At 39.1% G+C, this 19,838-nt stretch overlaps 1 protein-coding gene across 1 annotated transcript in view; it reads left to right on the top strand.

Moving 5' to 3' along the window:
- The window catches only part of Zmym5 (zinc finger, MYM-type 5), a gene marked incomplete at its 5' end in the record, with an annotated part of 33,391 nt that overhangs the window by 5,411 nt on the left and 8,142 nt on the right, over positions 1-19,838 (top strand). Inside the window, 5 exon segments of the mRNA XM_013505501.1 lie at positions 2,662-3,148; positions 3,385-3,478; positions 15,977-16,262; positions 16,827-16,989; positions 18,456-18,665. Of these exon segments, the coding sequence (XP_013360955.1) occupies positions 2,662-3,148; positions 3,385-3,478; positions 15,977-16,262; positions 16,827-16,989; positions 18,456-18,665 (1,240 nt within the window).

Raw genomic sequence — 19,838 nt, 5'->3', positions numbered from 1 at the left:
TAAACTCACTATGTTGGCCTCAAACTTGTCGGGATCCTTCTGCCTCAGCCTCCCAAGTGCTGGTATTAAAAGCAGTCACAACCACTAGATAGAAGTTACTAGTCTTCTATCAAAAGAGTAGCTAGCAAAAATTTTTATGTATTTTTTCTTCACTCTATTGTTTCCTATACTATGTAGAAACTTTAATCTGTTGTAATCCCATTTGTTAATTCTTGATATTATTTCTTGAGCTGTTGGAATTCTATTTGGGAACATTTTATGTCTTGTCTTCAAGTGTTTCCCCTGTTACCGTCCAGCAGTTGTAGAGTTTCTGTATATATGTCTGGTCTTTCAAACTAGTTTGGTCAAACCAGTCTGGTCAAACCTAGTTTGATTAGATTTTAGTACAGGGTGAGAAATAGGGTCTAGTTTCAGTCTTTTGCAGATCAGTATCCAGTTTTACTAGCACCATTTGTTGAAGAGGCTGTTTTTTTCTCCCAGATGTTTTTGGCCTCTGTCAAAAATCAGATGATCTAGTTGCATGGGGGTGTTTCCGTGAAATATAATTTGAAATCCAGTATCAGGATGTCTACAGGTTTGATCTTTTTGCTCAGGATTGCTTTCGCTCTTCTGCCCCTTTTCTGGTTTCATATGAATTTTCTTTTCTTTCTTTTTTTTTTTAATGTGTTACTAAAGATTGAGCCCAGAGGCGTCACACTGAGCCAAATCATCAGTCGATCCATCCGTTCTTTCATTTTGAGACAGGATCTTGCTAATTGCCCAGGCTTACCTCAAATTTGCCATCCTCCTCCCTCAGAGGCCCAGAGTGTCAGGATTACAGGCCTCTGCCACCACACCCAAATTTTCTATAAATTTTATTTTTTTCTATAATTTTTTTTTATTTTTAAGAGAGTAGTAAATGAGAAACAAGGAAATAGAACAGTAGCAGCGTATCAGTATCACAAACATAAACAAATCAAAGCAAGAACAAAGTGATACAGAGTCTCAAGACAAAATAATATGAATCAACAGTGGTTGTTATATTACATATCGCTATCCTTAACTACATTGCTCAGACTACCAGATGTAAGAATGAAAGATTGCTCAAACCATTATAGGGAATAAGAAAGTATTTCTCTTCGATAAAACAGTAGAGATAATACAGAGTTTCACTAGCAAAAATGGTAGGAGTTCACCATTGTAATTCCATTGCATATTGTTACTTTTTTAGAGTTCTGTAATTTTCATTATAGTAGTCTCCTTGGGGAGGTTGATTCCTAGTTATTTATTTGGGAGCTTTGGGAATGGAATAGTTTTCCTGATTTCCTTTTTGGTGTCTTCATTTTTGGTGTACAGGAACACTATTGACTTTTGTTTATTGATTTGTTTTTCATCATAGTGTATACTAGGTAGATAGATATAAAAGAGTCTTGCTATATATAGTTCAAACTGGCCTTGAACTCACTTTATAACCTACACTGGCCTTGAACTCAAAGATCCTCATACCTCAACCTACTAAGATTGCAGGTGTGTGTCACTAAAGCTGGCACAAATGTTTGTTGAGTATAACAGGAGTAGTCAAGAATTTATGGCCCTGCTGGGCCTGGTGACACATGCCTATGATCCCAGGGTGAGGGAGGAGGATCTCCTTGAGTTCAAGACCAGCCTGAATTACATAGTAAGACCCTGTCTCAGGAAAAGAAAGGAAGAATTTGTAGCGTGGACTTAGAGTCCTGAATTTAATTCCTACCTAGATCTACCTGGAACAATCTAGTTTGCTTCTCCAAATCTCAATTTTTTGTTCTCTATAAAGGGGGCTGGAGATTTAGCTCAGCGGCACAGCGCCTGTCTGGCAAGTGCAAGGTCGTGAGTTCGAGTCCCGGTATGGGGGGAAAAAATGGAAAAAATTATACTGATCATTATGGTGGTATTCTGAGAATTGTACATAAAATGTTTATAACATAATATCTTAACACAAAAGGACTTTAGATTCCTGGGCAAGGACCAGAAAGATTTAGAAAAATATAATCACAGTTGTATTGGAAGCAATTTGGAAAAACAGTGACAACAAACACTGGATTAGTCGTTATAACAGACTCTGGGTTATGAATACTTAATAGAATTTTTTACCCTTTCTAATTCAAATGTTGATGTAATGAGTACTATCAATTGAACAGATATTTTTGAAAGTCTGCCAAAGATTGCATAATTAATTTCCATCAAACTCCATAGAAGTAAGTTTTAAGTGGTTTTTAATACAGGAAAATGAAGAGGAAATGAAAAGCAGAATGATTATCAGTTTTTTCTCTAAAAGTTGAGATAAGACTTTGGTCTAAGCATGGTGGGAGATGATTGTAATCCCAGCATGTGGGAGGCCAAAGCAGGAGGGTTGTTGGAAGTCTGAGGCCAACCTGGGCTACACAATGAGACCCTGTGTCAAAAAACCAAAATAATAAGAAAAGATTTTAAAAAGATAACAGTGGGAGCGCAGGCCTGTAATCCCGTTACCCAGAAAGCTGAGGCAGGAGAACCACAAGTTTTAAAGCCAATCTCAAAACAACCTACCCCTAAAAAAGGAAATAAAGAAAAAATTTTAAAATTCTGCCTGTGTTGTTTACTTTTTTGTGATGAAATGTAAAACAAAATAATAATTTCTTTTTTTCTTTTCTGAGTCTCTTACAGGTTATTTGGAATGGATGAATCATCAGTGGGAAGATTTGACTTGACTGACCACACACCTGCTGGATTAGGGAGCACAGCCATGACAGCTAGTCTCATGGATGTAGGAAATTCATGTGTTCCTACTAGTCCTTTAGTCAGTAGATCTAAAAACCCATCAGTGGAAGATGATGATGATGTTGTATTTATTGAATCTATACAACCTCCTTCAAATTCTGCTCCAGCAATAGCTGATCAAAGAAACTTTGTACTTACATCATCAAAACATGAAAAGCCACAAGGAAATTGTTCCTTAATTCTGCCTTTTTCAAGAGATTTGGCTTCTCAAAAAGGAAGTATGTGTGAGACGATTGTTATTGATGATGAGGACATAGAAACAAATGGAGGGGAGAAAAAAAATTTGTCCAGTTTTACTGAGTGGGGACTTCCTGGAACTAAAAACAGTACCAAAGATTTGGATTTCTCCACATCCAGTCGTTCAAGAAGTAAGGTAAATGCAGGAATGGGTAATAGTGTTATCACTACAGAACCAGACTCTGAAATGCATATTACTAATGTTACAACATTAGAAACAGGTGTAAGCTCTGAATGCTGGGCGAGATATGAACTTAATCCCACTTTGTAACAGCACTATAGAATGCCAACTTGGGAGATGTCTCTTACGGACTGCAGTCAAGTAATTTTGGTGTTAATATACAAACATACACCCCATCTTTAACTTCACAGACCAAGACTGGAGTAGGACCTTTTAATCCTGGTAGAATGAATATGGCAGGAGATGTATTTCAGAATGAAGGATTTACAACTCAGCATAATCCTGGTAAGCAGTAAGTGATATCTTCCTTCTACCTCAAGTAAATAAACTTTTGGCTACCCTTTTGGTTTTGGTTTTTTTTTTTTTTTTTTTTTTTTTTTTTTTTTTTTTTTTTTTTTTTTTTTTTTTTTGGTTTTTCTCTGGTACCAGGAACGGAACTCACGACCTTGCGCTTGCCAGGCAGGCGCTTTTGCCGCTGAGCCAAATCCCCAGCCCCTGGTTTTTATTTTTTGAGACACAGTCTCACTATGTACCTTGAACTCACCAGGTAGCCCAGATTGGCCTTAGCCTCTAAAGTGCTAGGATTACAGATGTGTACCACCACACCTAGTTTATATTTGTAACTTACTTACATACTATATGAATGATTTTATTTCTCTCTTGTGTTAAGAATCTTTTACTTAACGTACCTGTAAAATGTACTTCATCTCTGAAATTTGGAGATACTAGCCATATTTACATCTAAAATGTAGTAGCCCTCAGAGTTATTACAACCACTACTGGGTTTTGTTTTTTGGGGGGTTTTGTCTTCTTTTTTGATTTTTGAGATACAGTATTGCTATGTAGTTGAGTCCTCCCTTGAACTCACAATGTAGCCCAGGCTGGCCTCCAACTCAGCAATCCTTCTGCCTCAGCCTCCTGAGTGCTGGGATTATAGGTGTGTGCCACCATGGCCAGCAATATTTGTTTTAATATAAAAATTGTAGTGCTGGGGGTATAGTTCAGTGGTAACACTTTCTCCTTAGTATGCTGAGGTTTTGGGTGTAATCCCTAGAAACAAAAATAAAAAGTAAATGTGGTAGAACTAGAAGATTGATAGTGAACTAGAAAAACAAAGTAAATAGCAGTTCCTTTTTGTGGATTTTCTAGGACTCACATGGATTAAAGTGGAAATTGGTACTGGTTTTTGACCATGCTAGTGCTTTTTGGCTTGTTGAATTTTAGGAAAGGACTGAAAAGTATCTAGAAGAACCTGCGAATCTAATCACTTGTTCTGCTTAATGGAATTCCAGTGTTTTTTCTTTAAAAGTGTGTTTTTCACCTTTTACTCTGCTTATGAGAATACTATATGATGGTTACTGAATATTTGGAAAAAATCGTTCTGGACTTGGAAATAAAACTCTCTGTCATCTATCCCTGTATATGCAAGTAGCCACTGTAGTTCAATTGCTTTCAGCCTTTGACCTCTAATTTTTTTCTTTTTTTAATTTTTTGGGGAATTTTTTTTTCATTTCTTCTTAGTCATTTTGCCTTTTTTAATTTTTTCTTTAGTTGTAAATTTTTCTTTCTTTCTTTGTTTTTTTCATTTAAAAAATGTTTTAGGGAGGCATGTTGGTGCATACCTGTAATCATCCTGCCTCAGCCTCTGAGTGCTGGGATTATAAGCATATGCCACTATCACAATAAATGTTTTGTGTATGTGTGTGTGTGTTTGAGATGGGGTCTCACTATATAATACAGACTGGCCTCAAACTTGTAGTGATCCTCCCTGCCTCAGTGATAAATTTTTTGTTGTTTTGTATGGTACCAGGAATTGAACTCATGACCTCAGGCTTGCCAGGCAAGCGCTTAGGCCACTGAGCTGTATCCCTATCCCTGTTTTGTTTTTTGAGACAGGGTCTCACTAGGTAGCCCAGGCTGACCTTGACCTCCCTATATAGCCTAGGCTGGGCTCCAATTCACAGCAATCCTCCTGCCTCTGCCTCATAAGTGCTGGGGTTACAGGTGTGCGCCACCACACCCAGCTAGCAATAAATATTTTTAATGAAAAAATAATTTCAGAAAATGTAATAAAAGAGTAACATTGTCACACAAATCTCTTTAAAATCTTCCTTTAATAGAAAATAATGAAGTGCCGGGTGTGGTGGCGCATGCCTGTAATCCCAGCACTTAGGAGGCTGAGGCAGGAGGATAGTTGCGAGTTCGAGGTCAGCCTGGACTTCATAGCGAGACTCTGTCTCAAAAAGACCAAAAAAAAAAAAAAAAGTATATCTAATTTGTTACATCAATTTCTACATTATATATCTTAGAATCTTGTTTTGTTTGCAGTATAAGAAAAGTCTGAACCCTGCATGGTGGACATGCCTTTAATCCTAGCATTCAGGAGACTGAGGCAGAAGGATCACCATGAGTTCAAGGCCAGCCTGAACTACACAAGTGAGACTCAGTCTCAAAAAAAAAGTCTGATTGAAGGAGAGTACAGTACTTGAATAGTGTTTTTCGGTAGTTATGAATATCTTGCTTTTGACTTGGCACCAGAAGTTAATAATTAGTTTTTTGGGGTTTGTTTGTTCGCCTTTGTGGTGCTAGGGTTGGATCTCTCAGGCCCTTCTCACTGAGCTATATCCCCAGCTATTTTTTTATTTTGAGGTGGGTCTTGCTGAATTGAACTGGGTGGGCTCAGATTTGTGGTCACCCGGTCTCATCATCCAAAAGTGCTGGGTTTACATGAAAAATTAGTAGTTTTTAAGAGTTCTTAACCACATTTGGTGGTACACACCTGTAGTCCCACCTACCCTGGAGTATGCGGCAGAAAGATCACAGGTTAAAGGCCAGTCTGGTATATAGTGAATCCAAGGTCTGTGTGAACTTCATACAGAGGGCCTGTCTCAAGGAGTGGAACCTGAAACTGTATGATGAATGTTTATATGCTATTGCTTTAAAGTCCATTGGTCTAAAAACCCTGTCTCAAAGAGACAGAAAACAATTACGAAGTACGTTTTTGCTTTTCCTTATGAGAACTGTTACGTTTTGGTATGAAAGAGATACTTTATACATGTTTCCCAGTTTGTGAGACAGAATATTAAGATGTAGTCAGAGACTGAAATTTAGTAAAATGAACAATATTTACTGTTTTAGGCTGGGGGTATAGCAGAGTGCTGGCCTAGTATGTGCATGGCCCTTGGGTAAATACCTAGCGTAACAAGAAAAGGAGGAGAAAATGAGCAACTTTAGTGTTTCATCAAAGATACCTGTTCAAAATGAGGAATTTAAGGCTGTGGATACAGCTCAGAGGTAGAGTACCTGCTTAGTGTGCACAAGGTCCTGGAGTGGATTTTTAGCACTGCCAAAGAAATTTTGTTTTTGTTAATACCCTTTGTCCCTGGTTCTTGGGAGGGTGAATCTAAATTCTTGAATTTTTCCAAATATTAGAGATGTCTTTTGCTTCCCTGCTAAGTAATGAGGTAATTCAAGATGGATCGACTAAGTGAGTAGAGAATTGGGGATTTTCAGGTAGCCCAAACTCTGGGAGGGAAGGCAAGCTATAAATTGAGCTTGGTCACATTGCCAGTGACTAAGTCAATCATGCCTATGAAATGAGACCCCTGTAAAACTACAAACATTAGCTCAGTGCTGTCGTCTTAGCTGGTGAATTAATCAGTGTTCCAGGAGAGTAATACTACCTGATTGCACAGAGAGCTGGCCTGGAAGCTCTGAATTTAAGGCCCTCCCATACTTGTCTCGTGTGTCTCTTCCTTTAGCTGTTCCTGATTTGTATCTTGTATATACAATAAAGCTGAAATTTTAACTGTAGAGCATTCTTTAGTCCTGTGAGTTTTCCTAGCAGATTATCAGTCCTTGGCAGGGTGCACAAGACCCTTTCAGATTTCTAGCAAATTGACCAAAAGTGTAAGTGGTATCCAAAGTTTTGCTGGGGACTGTGTCTTTAAACCTGTTGGGTCTGATGTCTTATTCTGAGTGCTTAGTCTCAGAATTGTATGAAGGCATTATCAGCTGGTATTAGAATAGTACCCACGAATAAAGGTGATGTTTGGGTTTTATAAAGGCATGATACTAAACTTCTATGTATGTGTGTGTGTGGTGCTAGGGATTGAACCTAGGGTATCCCTCGTGCTAGGTAAGTACTTTCCAATGGAATTACATCCCTACCCCTTTTAAAAATTTGAGGCAGAAAGACAAAAGGCTATAGATGTAATTCGTTGTGAAGGCCTTGAGTTCAGTGCCCAGTACCAAAGAAATTTTTCATCCAGGATTCTAAAGAGAATGTTCACATTTATCAGGTGATGGCGAAGATGTTTGAAGCTTTCTTGGGCGTACAGTCACTTCCAAGGCAATGTTAGTACAGTAGAACTGCCACATTTTGCTAAAGAAATGTGATTTAGGGATACATGGAGCAGGTAGAGTAACATGATACGTTCAGGTTTAGACACACTGAGCTTGAAGTGACATTTGCAGTGTTTCTACAGTGAGCCAGAGTACATTGTTAATGTGAACATGCAATAGTGAGAGGAAAAATGCACTAGTGATTACACCGTTTTTCTCCGTTTTTGCAAGTGTTGGAAATGCTAAACATAGAATCAGTCCTAAATAAACAAGTGGTTTGAGGTATCAGAAGGAGTCTGATTTATATTTTGTAAGGATCAGATAAAAAGTCCATTTCAAATAAAATTTTTGTTGTGTGTCCTGTGTCACTGGACTGTCAGTCAGACTAATTCTTTAAGTGTTTTCGCCATACATGTGAGAGTACTTGGGGGCTCTGGACTATAAGATTATATATTCAGTGACTTTAAAGAATAATTTTAGAAATTCTCTGTAAAAATGTGTAATAACTCTTCCCACACCTCATACTAGGCAAGGGCTCTGCTATTGAATGATGTTCCCAGACCTTTTTGATTTTGAGACAGGATCTTGGTAGTAAGTTAGCAGAGCTGGTCTCCAATTTATAATCTTTCTGCCTTAGCCTTCTGAAATTACAGCATGTATCATCATGCCCAGCAAATATGTAAATTCATTTATTTTCTTTTTTGGCAGTGTTAGAATTGAACCAAGGACCTTTACACTGAGCTACATCCCCAGCCATTTTTGTTTGTTTTTTCTTGGTTATTTGTTTGCTGGTTTGTTTGTTTTTTAAATAGGTTGGGATCAAATTTATGATCCTCTGGCCTTATTAGCCTCCCAGAGTGCTAGATTTACAGTTGTGTGCCACCATGTGCTGTATCCAGTCTGGCTTTCTTAAAGTAACATAATAACAATTTTAGTTACTTTGTATTGTTTTTCTTGTCATACCACTAATTATGAAAGATTCATATCTATATCCAGACTTTTTTTTTTAAGTCAGGGTCTTGCTGTATAATCCAGGCTGGCCTTGAACTCACTGTGTAGCACAGGCTGGGCTCGAATTTGTGATCCTCCAGCCTCAGCCTCCCAAGTGATGGGATTACAGGCATGTGCCACCACACCCAGCATATATCCCGATTTTAAGTTAAGAGTAAGTAGGGGTTTTAAAATCTTAGTACTTACACCTTGACAATAGAAATCTGGAAACATTGCTGTATATAATTTTTCCTCTTTCAAATTTCATTTCAAAAGGAAAAACCGTATTCCCAGCTTCAAGAGAAGTAGTACATCGCTTAATATATTTTTGTTGCTATTTTTCTGTTTACCTTGAATATATCACAGTAAAAGCTGCCTGTTCTTAGTATTATAACCCTAGATTTTGTTCTTGTGTGCAATCATTAGTAAAACGAATCAGTTTTACCAGGAAATTGAGAATAAGGTGGCAGTGTTTGTATTATTGTGTATTACTGTATTGCTGTTCTTATTTGAAGTCAAAGCTCCCCAGGATGTCTTGTCTTTTTTTTGTTTGTTTTTTTCCGGTACCGGGAGTCGAACTCACGACTTTGCGCTTGCCAGGCAGGCACTGTGCCGCTGAGCTAAATCCCCAGCCCCAGGATGTCTTTCCTTTAGTTGCTATGTGCTTCCCTTTTATTTAAATTGAAGGTTTTCTGGAATCTCCTTCCCACACCAAAAAGGGTAAGGATTATATATGTAAAACCATGCATTTTATTTTATAAAATCAGAATTATGTTCATTAGAATGGACCTTTGAGGCATTTAATTCTTTCATTAAACTTTAGAGTAAATTACTTGAGTAAAAGTTCACTCACCGTATACCTTTCTGTTTGGTTTTGTTGTTGTTGTTGTTTGGCAATTTTTTTTTTCCCGTACCAGGAATCGAACTCACGACCTCACGCTTGCCAGGCAGGCGCTGTGACGCTGAGCTAAATCCCCATCCCCACCATATACCTTTATATAGAGCATGGGGGTCCAACCTTTTGGCTTGTGTTGGCCGTTTTTTTTTTTTTTTTTTTTTTTTGAGAGAGGCTCTCGCTACGTAGTCCAGACTGGCCTTGAACTCACTGTGTAGTTTAGGCAGTCCTCTTGCCCCAGGCTCAGAGTGATGGAATTACAGGCATGCGCCACCACACCAATCAGGGTGAGCCATATTGAGTGAAAAAGACATGTTTTGGGCACGTTTATGTTCAAGCATCACAGTCAAGTCATGAAACATGCCACTAAAAATTACATGATAATGTTAATAGTTCATGATCTTGTGGGGCAATGTTTACTAGCTACCTAGGGCCACATACAGGCTGTGGATTGAACTCACCTGGTATAAATAGAAAAAACTCACTACAGAAAATAAAGAAATTGCTCTGTTTACTTCTACAGTGTTATAAACATTTCTACCCGTGCTACTGATTTTAGGGAGTATACTACTGAAAACTAGGTGATTCCTCTTGCTTCTGAGAACAAGGAAAAAAGAGACAACATAAAATACAGAATTTTATATATGCTCTGTATCCTATGTATTTCATCGTATGTATCTTACATATCTCAGGTATTTTTATACAGTACATCTTATCTATTTTATTAGCATCATATAGCTACAATTCCACTGAGAAAAGTTAGGGTTATAAGATCCAAGAAACTTTAGCAATAATTCTGGTACTTGCGGTTCTGCTTGCTTTTCCCTCGTTTTGTGTGTTCATTTCCAGAAAAGGGTGCTAGAAGCTAGACTATTCAGTAGACTCCCGAGGGGTCCACAGGGAGGAGTGCTGGTCAGAACCCCCAGTCTTACGTTGGTAGCCTCTGGAGCTGCTTATTGGTCATGTGTGTGAGAACAGGACAGAACCAGAGTGCGTCAGGCGGTCAGGCTACCTCAGTATTGAAAAAGGCATCCTGCGGGACAATTGCAGTTGTTAGTTGCTAGGCAACATTATTCTCAGGATACTAACTTTGCAAGTGTATAAAATAAATGCCCCTTGGGGGCTGGGGATTTAGCTCAGCGGCACAGCGCCTGCCTGGCAAGGGCAAGGGCAAAGTCGTGAGTTCGATTCCCAGTACCGGAAAAAAAATAAAAAATAAATGCCCCTACTGTTGAGGTCTGACCTCTTGCTCATCAGGTAAGAGGTAACTCCACCTGACCCTGGCTATTGTCTCTTGTCTTTATTTTCTAACCCGTTTTCTCCCGGGGCCACCAAGAAACCACCGAGTCCCACAGTCTTTGAATTGAAGTGCTAACGTTATCCAGAGCCTCGGAGTTTTTTGTTTTTCGTTAAAAATAATAACTAATATGCGCAAGACCGTAGATTGCCTTTGGGGGGCCAGGGTAGTACTAGGGATTGAGTCCAAGGCCTTTACACTGTGCTACATTCCTGTTCCTTTTTAAATTGTTCAGGTAGGTCTCTTAAATTACACAATCTGGAGTTTTAATTTTCTACCCACCTGCCTGGCTACCTTGAGTGCCAGGGTGCAGGCATGCACCACAATACCCACCTGAAGGACCTAGGTTTGGTCTCCAGCACTCAAAAAAGGCATGTAGGCAAATCATAGTCAAAAACTGACCTTAGCATAGTGGCACACACCAGTAATCCTAGCACTCTGGAGGCTGAGGCAGCAGGATCACTGCAAGTTCGAGGCCAACCTTAGCTCCATAGTGAGTTCAAAGTCAGCGTCAACTACCGTGTCTCAAAAAAAGAAATCCAGGGGCTGGGGATTTAGCTCAGCGGCAAAGTGCCTGCCTGGCAAGCGCAAGGTCGTGAGTTCGGTTCCCAGTACCGGAGGAAAAAAAAAAGGAATCCAAATGTTTATCCACACTAGAAAGGAATGAAATACTTAGAAACCATGAAAGACCATTTCAGGAGATGTAGCTCAGTGGTAGAGTCCCATTCCCAGCACTGCCTGAAAACAAAACTTCCTATGTGCAGTGGGCAGCACTTCAACAAAATATAGGGCTAAGGAAACGAAACAAAAAAGTGTATACTGTATGATTTTTGTGGGGCTGGGGATTTAGCCCAGCGGCACAGCGCCTGCCTGGCAAGCACAAGGTCCTAAGATCGATTCCCAGTACCAAATAAAGTAAAATTAATGTTTGCTGGTAGAAATCAATACAAGTGGCTTATGAAATGGGAAGAAAATTTCTGACTGGCAAGGAAATTAGGATAACAGATATTAGAAATATTTTGTATATTTATTTGGGTGGTAGTTGTGCAGTTATTTAAATAATTGTCTTTTGCTCTTAAGATACCTATGTTTGTACTTTCCTATAATCCAAGCACTTTACTTTGTGCGACCAAAGCAGAAGAATTACAAATACATGAGTCCCTCTTAAACATCAAGTAATAGACCCTATAATAAAATAATAGCAACAGAACAAATGTTATGAAAAACAGGCTTATAAATCACACTTGCCTTTGATGGTAATGCAACTCTGTAGGATGTATTTCATTATACTTTTTTCAGTCATTTTTCGTTAACATAAAGTAATTCTACATATTTATGGGATACAGGATAATGGTAAAACAACAGAAAAAACATCGAAGCACTGAGAAAACTCCTTAGCAGACCAACCCTAAAGATGTACTAAAAGATTTTAGGCAGAATGTAGTTGGAGGAAGACATGAATAACAACCAGAATTTGAATAGTAGATCTACTCCATACTTAATGAACACCTAACTTCTGTATCTTAATTTCCCCTACAATAAATTGAAGGATTTAGACTGATGTGTAACTTCTCCCTATTTTGAATTTTGTTTGGGGAACTAGGGTGTAGCCCAGTGATAGAGTGCATGTCTTCCTAGCATGCGTGAGCCCCTGGGTTCAGTCCCCAGCACTTAAAAAGGTAACATTTGATGATTTTTTTTTTTTTTTTTTTTTTTTTGAGGCACTAGAGACTGAACCTACAGCCTTTTCACTAAGCCAAATCCCTCAGCTTTTTAAAAATGTTTGAGACAGGGTCTCGCTTAATTTCCTGGGCTGGATTCAAATTTGTGATCCCCTTCCTTAACCTCCCAGATTACTAGGATTGCAGGCATATGCCACCACACCTGACTAGGCTCATTTTCTAGAAACTTTAGGAAAAATTAAATAGTTGAAGTCTAAACAAAAGATAGATTACTTTTAGGCGTGCAACAAAACTAAATAAAAAACAGGCATGCTGGCACATGCCTGTAATCTCAGCATTTGGGAGGCTGAGGCAAGCGGATAGACTCAAGTTCAGGGCCAGCTTGGGCTACATAGTGAGTTCAAGGGTAGCTCGAGCTACATACCAAAGCTGTCTCTCAAAAAATAAAACCAACTAAATAAGAAATACTTTCAAAATTATGTCTTGAGCAGTATAGTTGATGGCTCATTTTCCATAATTCTATCTGGGCTGGGAATCTAGCTCAGTGGTGGTATATTTGCCTGGCATATGAGAGGCCTTGGGTTCAATTCTCAGCAACACACTTACCACAGTCGTATGTATATATATTCCCTCTAATTGTGGGTAAGTCCACAACACTAAACTACCTTTGGCAAGGTTTTATTTCTCCCGTACCAACTGTAATGACAAATCTTACGTTTCGCTTTTACCTCTGTTTGTTAAGCCTAGTTTGCCGTCAGGTTGGTGCACAGAAAGTTTTATCCCAGATTGCATGTTCTGTGCATGAATGTGTACTTTCTGTTCTGTTTGGAATGGAGCAACATGCTGTTTTTACTAATGGAATAATTGTAAACCAGGACAGATTGGGGCTGGGAGGATGTAGCTCAGTGGTAGAGTACTTACCTAGCCTGTGCAGTCTTGGGTTTAATACTCAGTACCACCAGAAGAAAAAAAAAAAATAGGAAAGAAACATTCTCTTTAATATAGTTTATTTAGATAAAGATTTACCAGCATATCATCCTGAAAAATAAATGCATTCCTCTTGTTGTTTGGTTTGCTTGTACTTGTAAAATAAAAGAATCTGAAAATAAGACAAAGTTAGAGTTGGTGGCAATTTAGAAGTGAAGGGAGATGCTCTTGTTAGTGACAGTAGCATTGTGAGAGGCTTTGGGAGCAGTTGGAGGCCCATTAATGATGACAAAAGCTGTCTTTGAATAGAGTTGAAAATACTGTATACCTTAAAAATTCCTGTTTCTCTCTTTTTGTGTGTGTATGTGTATGTGTCAGGATCTTTTTTTTGCGTCAGGACTTCAGGCTGTCCTTGAACTATGTATCCCAGGCTGGCCTCAAATGTAGGGCAATCCTCCTGCCTCAGCCCCTTGAGTGCTAAGATTACAAGCATGTATCACTATGCTTGGCTGTGGCCCCTGTTTGTCTTGCTTAAGTGGTTTCATATGCATGTTCAAATTGAAGAAGCACTTCACCTATACCAACTTGAGAATACGATAGGTTAGGAAATGTATGTCGGTCCTGGATAACCTTATTAAAGCAGTAGTGTTCGGGGGTTTAGGGGTGTGTGTGTGTGTGTGTGTGTGTGTGGTCCTGGATAACCTTATTAAAGCAGTAGAGCAGTAGTGTTTAGGGGTGTGTGTGTGTGTGTGCGCGCGCGCACGCGCGCGCATGTGTGTGTGTATTTTGGTCCTGGGAATTGAACTCAGGACCTCATGCTTGCCAGGCAGGCACTGTGCTGCTGAGCTATATCCCTGGCCCTGAATAGTATTCTAGAAGGCTGAGTGATAATTGTAGAAAGAATGTGTTAACATCAAGCACATTTTGAAAGGAAATATACTAATGTCTGCAGTTTTGTTGATACACACAAAAATGATGGATTAATTGTTAAGACAGTAATAGATGGAAAGGTGTGACAAAGCATTGTCAGATAAAATAGTGTTGAGTTCAGTTGGTGGGTATATGGGTTTTGCTTTTTGTGGGGAAAGGTGGGTTGGTTTTGAGGGGGGCGTTGTTTAGTTTGAGACAGGTTCTCACTATGCAGTTCAGGCTGTCTTCGAACTGACTTTGTAGCCCAGGCTGGCCTTGAACTCAGCAATCCTCGTCCCTCAGCCTTCTGATGCTGAGATTACAGGCTTGCACCACTTACAGGCTTTCCTGGCTTTATATGGGTTTCAGGTATAAAAAAATTTTCAACTTTTGTGTATGCTTTTAGTTTTTCATAAATATTATATGTAAAGTACCAGACTTAGCACATTTCTCCAGTGTTTCTAGATAGCCAAGCTTTCACTGTAATTATCTGTGTTTTTCATATCCTTTGCTTCTATAGATATATTTATATTTTCCTGTTCGAAAGAAAGGTATCTGATAGATTGTAAATGTCTCCTGTGTGCACACAGTGCTTCATGACTGTGTTATCTCATTCATTTCTTACACAGTGATGAGTTTAGGTTTAACTGCTTTCTTATAGCTAAAAGAGACAAAACACAGCAGGCTGGGAATGTGTTAGATGTTTACCTAGCAAACACAAGGCCCTAGATTCAATCCCCTTCACCACAAAAAAAGGAACCATCTTCATATACATGTATACGTCAGTAAATTCAAGAGACACATTTTGGGAGTTCTTTGGTGGGGGAGTTGTTTCCTTTTGGGTGTTGCCATTGAATCCAGGCAACACTCAAAATTCAGGGCCTGAGCTCTACTAGGAAAGCCCTGTACCACTGAGCCTCACCCCAGGCCAGGAAACACATTTTGAAGATAGGGAATCTGATTTAATAGCTGATGGCTACTGCACTGCACAGTTGTAAGGGCCACCATTTGCTTTATTGTTGTTGGCACAAGGGACTACCCTTTCCTTGGAATACAAAGTGTGTAGTTCTAGATTATTCATCAAGACTGCCCAGCTGTAACTACATTTAGTGAATATTTAAAGAAATTGTATTAGTGAAAGATACTTTGCCATTAATCCCCCTTAAAATACTCCACCTTGCTTCAAACACACTTACCCCATTGTTCTTGCCACTTTTTGAGGCAGTTCAGCAAGTCCTCTTCTGTGGGTATCTTAGTTATACTGTCATGGCTGCCTCAGTGTCCTTAATTGACTCAGAAACTTTGCCTTTCGTGATCATTTTGACTTTGGGGAAGAGCTAGAAGTTGCATGTGTCAGATACAGTGAATAAGGTGGTTTAGGACACTGCTGTTTTCACGAGCCTGCCTTTGTGTTAGATGGCACTCAGCAGTGGCATTCACCGTATGTTTGATCGCACCTCCTAAAGACACTGATTGAGTGCTTTTAGGACTGCCCCACAGAATGGCCTGAATGATGGGAAAAGTCTGTCCACACCAAATGGGAGTGTTGGGAAGGCTTAATAGTTACACGTCTTTTATTGTAATAATTTTTTCATAATTTTGAAATATTCACCATATATTTCAGTCACTTCATGTGTGGCTGTCTCTTTAAAATATTTAGTACTGGAAATTTAAAATATTTTTCTGATGTAAGTTTTGATTTATTACATGACTTTTTCTTGTGTACCTCATATTTTCAGATTCTTGGATCTCCCAGTCAGCATCATTTCCCCGTAATCAGAAACGGCCAGGGGTGGATTCTCTCTCACCAGTGGCCTCACTTCCTAAACAGATTTTCCAGCCTTCTGCCCAACAGCAGCCCACTAAACCAGCAAAAATCACTTGCGCAAACTGCAAAAATCCTTTACAGAAGGGACAAACAGCTTACCAGCGGAAAGGATCAGCTCACCTCTTCTGTTCAACTACTTGCCTCTCTTCCTTTTCTCACAAACGTACTCGAAAGACACGAAATGTAATATGTAAAAAGTAAGCGGTAACTTTCAACAATTTTCTCTATGGTTGAGTACTAGCTCATAAGGAAATGTAACTGCAGATTCATTGGTAGAACTATTTCAGGGGTATCCTCAAGTTTATTGAATCTGACTTAACCTATAGTAGTGTCAGAGCTTTGGACTGCTTCATACTGTCCTTTCTCTTGGCCAGAAAATGGAAATATATTGCCACGTTCTCTGGCACTGCTTCTGCTTCTGCCCCTGCCCTTTTCTTAGTTCTGTCAAATTGTTACCACCATTTTGAATGCTTCCGGAAAGCTAAAGAACTATAGCAAGGTTCTTGTGCCACAAAAAAAAATTTTTAACCTTGGAATCTTCTCTTTTCGTATTATTTAGGAACGCAGAGCATTGAAACTAAAAGTGGATTTTGCTACATCTTCAAGTCACAGTTGATTCCTAGGAATAGGTCATAATTAAATCGAGTGAGGGTGCAGCTCAGAGGCAGAGTAGTTGCCTGTCATGTGCTAGGCCTCGGTTTCAGTCCCCAGCACCAAAAAAGCAGTGTTCTAAACTTCCGTATCTGTCCTTTCTGTTTCAGAGCTGCATCTACAAAGAAAGCTGCCGTTCTTCCTCCAGTGGCATCAAGCAAATCCTTTCAAGAACTTTCTAGTGCATCTGTGTCTCTCTGTGAAGACAGTCAGCATCTTAAAAAAGGAGTTTTTAATAAGTCAAGATGTATAATCTGTAGTAAACTCACAGAGGTCTGGATTTTTATACTTGTTATTTATGCTAACAGATAATTTAGCTTTTAATGTTTAGTACTGTAAGCCCTGTCGTTTACATAATGTACACATATTTCAAGTGTACACCATGAGGCTAAAAAGAAGATAAATGATATGTCAGAACTATTTTATTAACAAGTACTCCCTTTACAAAGTCTGGAAAGTACACATTTTTGCTTGTTTGTTTTTCTTATTGTGTAGGTTAACCTGCCCCTGAACTCACAATGACCCTCCTGCCTCTGCCTGCCAAGTGCTGGGGTTACAGATGTGTGCCACCTCACCCAATCTATTGTTTCTATACAATTAGTAATCAAACAAGGCAGTAGTTTTACGGTGGAATTTGTTTATATCAGCAACACTAACTAAAATAGGTAGTTTCAGAGCTAGCATAATGGCCCACACCTGTAACCCCAACACTCCGGAGGCTGAGGCAGGAAGATTGCAAGTTTGAGTCCAGCCTAGGCAATTTAGTGAGATATAGTCCCAAAATTAAAAATAGTCTGGGGAATGTAGCTGAGAAACTTCATTCAACTCCCAGTACTGCAAACATTTATAAAAGTAGTACTTTCAGGACATAAAGGAAACAGATCCAAATTAAAGGATAACAAATAGAATGAATTTGTGCTCTTCTGTAGTTTATTCATTTTATTTAATTGGTGTTACAGTCTTACATATTAATAGAAGAAGAAATACACATTCAGGCAGTCCTCGTTTTACAGTGTCCTTGGTAACTAAATTCGGTGTTGGTGACCTCAGAGCTGGGCATATCAAGACCACAATTTGTTCTCAAGTTACCACCTTGAGAGCTGCCTCACTGATTGACGTGCTGATACCATCCTGATTATGGAGAGTACTGATTTCTCCCACAAGTATGCTAGGGCAGTGAACTCCATTGTGCTTAGAATTCCCAATCTGTTTCTTGTAAGCAGGTCATATCAAAAACAGTGGCCAGGTGTGGTGGCACACGCCTGTAATCCCAGCACTTGGGAGGCTGAGGCAGGAAGATCATTGCAAGTTCAAGACCATCCTGGGCTACAAAGTGAGCTCAAGGCCAGCCTGAACTGCATAGCAAGACCCTGTCTCTAAAAGACAGACAAAACAGTTGTTTCCTGTCATGCTAAACAAATCAAGGAAGTTATTACTAATTTTCATTTTTGTTTTGCAAATCTTGATTTCACAAAGAAATTAAAGAAAAAGTGGGTGGGGGATATAGCTCAGTGGCATAAGCGCCTGCCTGGCAAGCACAAGGTCCTGAGTTTAATAAAAGAAATTAAAGAAAAAGTGAAAGAACAAGAAATATGTTTCTAATCTTTTTCCTGAATATTTCTTTCACTGACCTAATTACTAGTGGTTTTTTATTTCTGGTGCAGAAACTAGCTATTTCATTGCCTATTTTACAACCTGGTCCATGTATTCTAGTTACTAAATCTCGGTTTCTCTTTTAGGTTCGCCATGAAGTCAGTGTTAATAATGTAACTCACAAGCTGTGCAGTAACCATTGCTTTAATAAGTACAGGTTGGTCAATGGTCTAAAAATGAACTGCTGTGAACAGTGTGGAGAATACATGCCTGATAAAAATATGGGAAACAGTATCCTGATTGGAGGTCAGCGCAAGAGGTTTTGCTGCCAAAGTTGTATTAATGAATATAAACAGGTAATTCTTTTTAATGAACTTTAATTGATGAAGTGACATAATAGCTTTACCCTGTTAGCTTATATTACCCAGACTTATCTTAGAACTCATCCAGTTCCATTTTGTCATTCACATTGACCCAGCTTGGATAAATACTGACATTTATCAGAAAAAAAGCTTGTTTCTATTTTCCTTTTTTTTTTTTTCTTTTTTGGTATCAGGAATTAAACTCAGGACCTTACGCTTACCAGGCTGGTGCTGCGCCGCTGAGCTATATCCCCAGCCCAGAAAGCTTTTAAATATTTACTCAGTTTTTACAGGATTTAAATATTTTCCCTTACCATCGTGTTAACTTTTTTCTTCTTTGAGATGAGTGTCTTTCTGTATTAACCAAGCTGGCCTCAAACTACTAGACCAGTGGTGACAAACCTTTTAGATACCAAGTGCTCAAACTGCATCCAGAACCCACTTATTTATCCCAGAGTGCCAAAACTGCAGTTAAACCTGAATATGCAATGCTCAGCTGCTGGGGCAGTGCTGGGCGACTTCACTCAGGTGCTGACAGAGACAGCTCTGTGTCCCACTGCAGCATGCATGCCATAGGTTCACAGTCCTAGGCTCAAGGCGAGTGATCAGCCTGCCTCACCCTCCCGTTTAGCTGCGACTGCCGGTGTTCACCACCATGCCTGGTTTAAATTGGGTTTGTTTGGTTTTTTTAATTAAGTGAAGGCTTACCTTATTTATTATGCATAAAATTTATCTTTCCAGCAAGAGTATTGCCTTCTAATTTTTGAGTTACAGGAATTGTTTTTTTTTTTTTGGTTTGGCTATCGTGGAGATTAAACCCAGGGCCTCCACACTGAACTACACCCCAACCCCATTTATTCATTTATTTGTGTGAGAGAGAGACTGAGAGTGAGACTGAGACTTACTAAGTCAGGCTGGGCTCAAATGTGCCTTAGCTTTCTAGAGCGCCACCACACTGGGCAAGGACTTCTTTAGGTTGATGAACTTCAACTTTCTATTTGCTTGTTTTTCTTATTAATACTTTTTTGTGTCCTGTTGAAGGAATCTTTGTTCCCAGAACAGTTATAAAGTTATTTTTCCTGGAAGTTTTATTTTGTTGGGGATTTTTTGGCGATTGGACTTTTTGCTGTTTGGTTTTTTTGCTTTTTTTTTTTTTTTTTTTTTTTT

The sequence above is a fragment of the Chinchilla lanigera genome, unplaced genomic scaffold (genome assembly GCF_000276665.1).
Source record: "Chinchilla lanigera isolate Chin_1 unplaced genomic scaffold, ChiLan1.0 scaffold00096, whole genome shotgun sequence".
Lineage (NCBI taxonomy): Eukaryota > Metazoa > Chordata > Mammalia > Rodentia > Chinchillidae > Chinchilla > Chinchilla lanigera.
This window is presented reverse-complemented; position numbering and strand designations above follow the sequence as displayed.